Raw genomic sequence first — 8644 nt, 5'->3', positions numbered from 1 at the left:
GAAGGAGATAGAGAAGAGTTTGTTGGACCTGCATCAGGTGTTCTTGGACATGGCCGTCGTCGTCGAAGCTCAGGGGCAGCAAATTAACGACATTGAAAGCCATGTCGCACGTGCGAGCTCTTTTGTTAGGAGTGGAGTGGCTGAGCTCGAGCAGACTAAAGGTTATCAGAAGAGATCGAGAAAATGGTATTGTATGGCCTTCTTGCTTGGTACTGTGCTGGTAGTTCTTCTTCTTCTCCCTTTTATTACCGCTATCGTCAGATCTATGTGAGATGAGGAACATGGACAGGTTGGGTTTTATTTTGGAAGAGTTGCATACATACCACTTAATTCCTATGTATTTACACCATTTACATATTGGTGAGACCTAAAATTTCAATTTTTTACATATATACCACCTTACCTATGCATGAAAAGTGGCTATTTTTGATGTGATGTAAATGATTTGGGGTATAAATGTAAAAAGTGAAGTTTAAGATTGTAGGGGGAATCTGTTTGTGTTGTAGGGTTATGTTGTTCTTCTGCAGAGATGATAAACATAGCACTCAATTCTCATGGATTTATGTATCCCACACCTAAACTTTCATATTTACACACAGACTCAATTTTTTTTTGTATCACATCAAATATAGCACTAATTATCACTTTTTAATGGGTAAATCTACATTTTCATGCAGAGGTCTATGCTTGTAAATCCGGAAGTTCAGGAAGGAGATGCGTAAATCCGTAAGAATTAGGTGCTATGTATGTAAATTTTCCATTAATCAAAATATGAAATGAGTTAGAAAAGAGTGATATTTTCATAGAAAAACATGGTATTTGACTAACATCAATAAAATGATGTTTGGCTAGTGTGAACTCATTCACAGAATGATATAACTTCAATCAACATTAGTTATAATATAGTGGTGATACTATGGTTTCAAGTTTTATGATTTATTACAAATAATAATGCTGTATGCTTTGATATACTTTCATCATCAATCTATGAAATGCATAACAAATGTAGCTTTGTTAGCAATTCTTTCTTCACTCGCTCCTTAATCGATTGTTTTCTTTTGTACAACATTATTTCGGCTTGGTTGCGAAGCGGGATTAAATTGTCATTGAAGGAAGGATCAATTTATGTTTGAGGCTAAGATGGTGTACATTGGTTACCAGATAGGACTAACAATCTTATAAAATATTTAATATCTAATATAAATGACAATAATAATATCATTGATAATTTATCCAAGTTTAAAATGCATATATATTAAAATTTATTAGTCAAGCCTACACAACAAATGTTACAATACAATTAAGTTTAGTACCACAAATAAGTTAGCTCCACCACTATGTTTAAAAAAAAAAAAAAAAAATTGCCAAATACTAGGACTTTAACTTCAATTAATTTTATCCAGTATGTCTCAACTAAGTCAGGATATTGGCTGATCACGGGGATAAACAGTTCAAACTCTCTTAGTTAGTGAGGAGATGAGCTCATTTTGGCGCATGTTGGTTCAAATGATTCAAGCATTTGAACAAAATTGATAGGAAACACGAGTCAAATGAGTTAACTAGGGTATACCTGTGTAATGGCATCCTATAGAGTATACCTGTGTTCAATTAATAGAATTAGTTTTTAGGTTAAGGGTCTGTTTTGGCTCAAAACCAATTCAAGTCCATTTAGACCAAACTGGGTCGGTTGGATCCAAATAGTCAAATTACGAGGTGTGTTGTATCTTATGGGAAGCTTATAGTCCAAAGCAGTTGGCCAAATTGAGTTTGAAGTTAGTTTAGTTTAAATAAAGCCAGTAGTGTTCAACTAAGTCAATTTGGATTTAATAGCTCCAATTAACCAATCAAGATATTGTTCGCTTTATCCTATGGCCTCACAGTTTTGTCTCGTTGGTGTTAACTTCCCAAGAGGTTACCCACTCAAAAGTGCTACAAAGCGAGCACACTTAACTTTAGAGTTTTTGACAAAACTTCAATCGTTACACTAAAAAGTATCTCGATGCTTAAGAATTTAGTTTCTTTCTACTTGAGTAGTTTCACAATCTCCTCCATTTAAGTAAATGACATCACGTCAGTACCGTAAACCCAAAATCATTATCTAGAAAAATAGGATTCTATAGGTGGCCCCTATAATTTCAAAAGTGACGCACACCATGTAATACTTTATCTCATCTAAGATTCAAGAGGTGAATCTCATGGCATAACCCTTTAATTTGTATGACAGTCAATTCTCATTTTCAGTCTAGTGCAATGCTTTGTTAGCATTTGTAAAAGCCCAAACTCTCACCCATCGAGATATGGTATGCTTTGGCCTAATGCCCTCACAATGTTGCCCCGTTGGTGTGACTGCCTAAGAGGTCACCCATCCTAGGAGTGCTCCCCCACGAGCCCACATAACTTTAGAGTTTCTGACGAGTTACAACCGTCACACTAAAAATCCCCTCGATGCTTAAGATTCCAGCCTCATTTTACTTAAGGGGTTTTCATAATCTCACCCACTCAAGTAACTAACTTACTTATCGATACTTTAAATCCAGAATCATCCACAAAACATATAAGGTTCTAGTTGTGGCTCCTAGTTCAAGGGGTGGCTCTCACGGGTCTGTTGGTCTAAGCAAGCTACACCAAATGTTCATCTAGATCTATTAGATTGTTGCTAATATATAGTTTTATCATATTTGATCAATTTAGGGTTCAAAGAGTTTATCTTAGTCAAATATAGTCAACTCATCGACGATTTGGTGGCTAATAAATTAAACCATTTGGCTCAAAATCATCATAATGATCTAGAGTCTAAAAGAAATTAGAATTATGTTCGTCATAGGTGAAGAAAAACTTCAATGGTTAATTACAATGCACAAAAATGTTATTAAAACATTGAGAAAAAAAATGATGGCTTAAACCACCAACTATGTCAATTGGACTTGAAGCTTGGAAAGAGTCTTACATGGGGACTAGCTAATGACAAATCTGTTTTAAGATAATTAAAACAATTAAGAATTGAATGATCAATGAGAGCTCCCTATGGTCTTTTTTGCCAAGTCCATCATGATTCTATAATCATCCTATGGTCAAATATCTAAAATCACCATAAGATAAGCGCTAAGATAAGATTTCTAATAGGCTAAGCCAAAAAAGAATCTATAGTGTCATCACGGCGTGCATGTGTGTGATATAATGACGACATGAACCCGAGCAAACCCAAATCTCCATGAACACGACAAAGGCGCATTTTAAGGAGTTAATTACACTTATCCTTTTTTTTAATTGATAATTATGATATTATTGTTACAATGATGGGACATTGTTGAATCTTTTAGCAATGATAAGGAGAAAGGAGCTTTTTAAGGAAGTGAAAGCGAGGATATAAAGGAAGGAAGGAAATTTAGGAAATTCAAATTAATTTTCACCCTCTTATTTGGCTGATAAATTGAGCTTTTATTTTGATTATAATAGGATAAACCAGTCTTGATAATTATTTCTTCATATTTTTATTAGAATTTAGAAAGAAAATGTTGACATGAAGATTTTATTCATATTTCATTGATAATATGAAGTAGTGAAATGAAATAAAATTATATTATATAGTCATATTTGAGTTCTAAACCATATTAAAAAGCTTACAAATGTACCGTGAAAGCCACTAAATATATACGTTAGCAGAGGAGTCAAAGTTATGTAGTAAAATAAAATTATGGGCATTTAACCCATAATTCTTGTGAATTTACATATTTAACACCTAAACTTCCATTTTTAAAATTTTTAACACTCAAATATTTCATGTAGATGTAAAATGGTCTACATGTAAATATCAAATTTTAGGTGTTAAATATATAAATAAATAGGAATTGTGTAGCATGCAAGTAAATCTTCCTAAAAATTAATAATAAAGCAAAATATATACTTGCATGCTTTTATTTTTATATTATAATTAATTTTAATTAGAAATAAAAGTGATTATAATTACTTAGATTTATTTCCATTTAATGATTTTTATATATTTCAATAAATTTTTAATTAGACACATGAAGTTGGACAAAGATGAAGCAAATGATTCAATAATACTGAAAAGGTTCTCATTATAAATAATAGTTCCTCTCATTAGATAAATGAAGAGTAATCAAACAGATTAAAAAACAATTATGGGGCATTTACATACATACCACCCAATTCCTATGTACTTACATATCTAACATCTAAACTTAAAACTTTTTTTTTTTTACATTTATACCACCCAAAATTTTCAAATCACATAATAAATACCACTACATTTATACCACCCAAATCTTTCAAATCACATAATAAATACCACAAATTTTAACTTTTAAAAAGTGAAATATACCTTTTCGTGAAAATGAAATACACCTTTTCGTACAAAGGTAAGGTGTCATGTCCGTAAAAATTGAAGTTCATGTGTTAGATATATATGTAAATAAACAAAAATTGCGTGGTATGTATGAAAATCTTCCAACAATCATTTGGAATAGAAAATCACTGCTCTGAAGGTTGAACGGCTCTAACCTTGATAATATACTTTTGACAAGAAGAAGAAGACGGAACACTGTCAGCATCTGATCCACACAAAACACCAAATTGGCCGTATCCGTAGCCGATATGAATTCCACATTTTCGACAGAGAAGTTTGATTTTCGACTTGTAGCAACTCAGGCTGAACGGGAAACAACTCAACTCGTCGACCTGAGTGAATCGACTCAGATCGACCACCGGAAAATAAAGCATGTCCTTCTTGTTAGACCTTCTCTGAACAGAGTTTTTGGACGATGACAATTGTTTAGAAGAAGTCAAATTCAAAGGATATCCACATGAGCCACAACTGCATTAATAGATTGAAAAAACAATAAGGTTGTGATGTTTCATAAAATTTTTTGCAGCATTTACATACATACATACATACCACCCAATTAACATACATACCACCCAATTAATATGTATTTACATATGTAACACCTATACTTTACTTTTTACATTAATACCACCCAAATTTTCCATATCAGGTCAAATATACCATTTTGACCATTAAAAAAATGAAATACAGCTTTTCATAAATATTTAAGGTGACATGTATGCTAAAATTAAAGTTTAGGAATCTGAAATGTAAATATGTAGGAATTGAGTGGTATGTATGTAAATCTTCCAAAATTTAAGACAAAATTGTAGTTTGGTGTAGTTATCATGGAGGAATTTTGTGCTGTAATGTTTTTTTTTTTAAGTTTAAACATTAGAGTTGTTTTGACCTGATGATATCCCAATTGAAGTATGGAAATGTTTAGGAGATTTGGGAGTTTCTTAGCTTAATAAACTCTTTAATATTATTTTAAAAACTAAAAAAAATGTCTGAGGAGTCGAGGAAGAATTTTTTGGTCCCCATTTTTAAGAATAAAAGGGATGCACAAGAGTATGCGAATTATAGAGAAATTAAGTTAATGTGCGTACTTTAAAATTATGGGAGTGGGTAATTAAACATAAGTTAAGACGTATTACAAATATTCCTCATAATCAATTTGGATTTATGTCGGGCGGGTCTACCACGGAAGTTGTACATTTATTGAGAGGTTTGATGGAAAAGTTTAGAGATAATAAGGAGGATCTACATTTGATTTTTATTAATGTAGAAAAATCTTTCGATAAGGTTCCAAGAGATATCCTATAGAGAGCTCTTAAGAAAAAAGGTGTTGATATGACTTATATTAAAGTCATTAAAGATATGTATAGATATGTACGCTAGAGTTGTTACTTGTGTTCGAACTGAAGGAGGATTGACCAAATATTTTCCCATTTCTGTTGGATTACATCAGGGATCGGCTTTAGACATTTTCTCAAGTTTGAAGTTTAGTTCTCCAAATCTCAGTGTGACTTAATTGTGGTTATTGAGAGGACTTGAGAATTGATGTGTAGCTTCACACACACACACACAGATAGATAGATAGATATATAATACTTTGTAATGGTTATAGTCTTGCTCAAGAATTGTGTGGCAATATGATTATGTGAATAGGGCTGTCAAAAAAGCTTATTGTTCGCGAAAAAACTCATGTTCGGCTCGTTCGTTAAGTAAACGAGCTCATGTTCGGCACGTTCGTTAAGTAAACGAGCAGAACACGAACAAGTTTTAAAAGCTCGAATTATAAAAGAGTCAAACACGAGCGAATTATAAACGAGCTGAACACGAACAACTCTTTGTTCGCTCATGCTCGACTCATTTTAGCTCGAAATAGAAAAAAAATATATATAATTATCTATATAATAATATATTACATATATTATTTATATAATAATATTATAAATATATATATATTAAGTTTAAATCATAACACCTCGTGTGGTAACGTGGTTAATGTCTTCTTTTGCATATATTTGATCCAGGTTCAAATTCAACACTTTACATCTTATTTTTTCAATTTAACTTTAACGAGCTAATTTCGAGCCGAACACGAACACGAATATTTAAGTCGAGTCGAACACGAACACACTGTTCACGAGCCAATTTTGAACACAAGCTGATTTCGAACACGAGCAATTTCTAATGAGCCGAACATGAGCGTTTACAGCCCTACCTACAAGAAGCACTATTCCTTCTTCAAAGACCATAGCACCGTAAGAAACTGATTATATTATTTTTTTCTAATTTTGCTACGTTATAAGGATTTGATGAGTTTAGAAAGACTATGTTTATCATGTCATAATATTGGTGTTGGTTAGCACTCACATATGATTATGGAGACCTTAAGTGTGTCACAATTTCACCATCCGTCTGTGTGAAAGAATTTGAGTAGCAATAGTTAATGAGTAGTGAAATTCTAATCCGAGAGGGTATTGGGTGTAAATACAAGCCAATTTTGATTGAATCATATAAAAATCATACATGTGTTACTAACTCATGTTGATATATGTTTTTTTTTTTATGTTTAGATACAATTAACAACAAAAAATAATAAAACATTAATTCCCCCAATGTGTTAAGCTCTTTAATTGGTATCTGAAAAATGCTCAGTATTTGGCCTAACAATTAACACTAGATCCACATAGAGTAAAATTTTTCTTTAAGCAATACAAAAGGTCACTTCAAACACAAGCTATTTTTTCTTAATAAATAATATATCGTTTGATTAATGAAAGAATATAACGGTAGATTTCTAAGAGGATAAAATTCTCACCTTTGGAACAAGCTCACCATCAAATACAAAAAAAAAACTATTCAAACTTCTTATGGTTAAGATAGAACCAACCAAATATGTTCATGATGCTAATAAAAATAGGCTTGTGCATAAATTTGAGATATTTTGAATGAAAAGTGATGAATATATTTCCAATATGCACAATAGATTTATGACAACAATTAAATTTTGACATTCGCTTGGGTTGGATCTATAAAAAAGTTGATAGATTTATAAAGGTTCTACAATATTTTCGATGTGGTAGGATCCTATCATCCTAAGTTAACTCACATCATAAAATCCAAGTGCATATCAAGACACACTTGATCAAGGCAAGGGAAAGTGAAGATCTATCTAACCAAAGTAAAGATAATATCACTACAAGTCAAAAATAATAATAATAATAATAATAATAATGGAAAAGAACACTTCAAAATGGCAAAAAATGCGAATAAATAGATAAAGTGTGAATGATCTAAAAGAAATTATGATAAATGCTAAAAGACGCAACAAATATATGAAAATTTTACAAAGTTAAAGGATAAAAGGCAAAGTTCTTTGCATATGAAAAAAGAGGAACGAGTTGTGACAATTGTAAGAAATCTAGGTACATCAAAGAGGATTTGGCTGACCTCATTAGCAAGAAAGACAAGAAGGAAATTTAGAGGGAAAAAATTTTAAAACAATTACAAAACATTGTAGACCAACTTTGATTGTGATTCAAATTCTTCATCAAATGACTTCAAGGGGGTAGAATTTTGCCTCGTGTCAAGAAAGAAGTATGACACACAAGCCGAATAACTTCATAGTGGTGCCGGTGAAAATGCATAGTATTTAGACCGTGGATGCTCAAAATACATGTAAAGATTAATTAAAATTCACATTACTGGAATTAAGAGATGGTGGATCTTACAAATTGGCAACAATACCCTAATGGAATTGAAATAATAGGGTCATAATTCATAAACCATCGATAAGATCCTCTTTGAATGTTCTAAAATACAGTTTAATTAACAAAAGTAAATTTTGGGATCAAGATTCTAATAAAAAATTTCATTCATCATTTTGTTTAGTTGGAATAAGGTGGCAATATTATTCTTTTTAGTCATAGATTTGACAATGTTTATATTCTTGATATCGCCATGATTGAAAATGTAAATTTGAACAACTTAAAATCTAACATGGATGATGTTTGGCTTTATCAAAGAAGAAAATTCCATGCAAATATGCACGCACACACAAAAACGTTTTTAAGTTAGATCATGCTATTAGCTTGCCAAATAATGATTATCATTATGATTGTGCACGTGATGTGTGTAGTAAGCTATAAGCCAACAAACTAGATCATTATTTCATTTAAAAAAAATATTGTTACTATTTTTGTTAGAAGTTAAATTAAGAAATAATTTATTCTTGTTAGAAGTTATGAATATCAGATTTATTTCCTTAGATTGGATTTATTTTCTTTC

At 31.6% G+C, this 8644-nt stretch overlaps 1 protein-coding gene across 1 annotated transcript in view; it reads right to left on the bottom strand.

The window, feature by feature from the left end:
* Positions 1-4347: 4347 nt before the first annotated feature.
* LOC110031236 (uncharacterized protein At4g08330, chloroplastic-like) overlaps positions 4348-8644 on the bottom strand; it is a 16756-nt gene continuing 12459 nt past the window's right edge. The window contains exon 2 of the mRNA XM_020734346.1: positions 4348-4834. Coding sequence (XP_020590005.1) covers positions 4492-4834 — 343 coding nt within the window. The 3' untranslated portion in view covers positions 4348-4491. The remainder of the gene's footprint in view (positions 4835-8644) is intronic.

This window comes from Phalaenopsis equestris, unplaced genomic scaffold (genome assembly GCF_001263595.1).
Source record: "Phalaenopsis equestris unplaced genomic scaffold, ASM126359v1 Scaffold000790, whole genome shotgun sequence".
In the NCBI taxonomy this organism is placed as follows: Eukaryota; Viridiplantae; Streptophyta; class Magnoliopsida; order Asparagales; family Orchidaceae; genus Phalaenopsis; species Phalaenopsis equestris.
The sequence above is the reverse complement of the archived record's forward strand: the minus strand, read 5'-3'. Positions and strand labels throughout refer to the sequence as shown.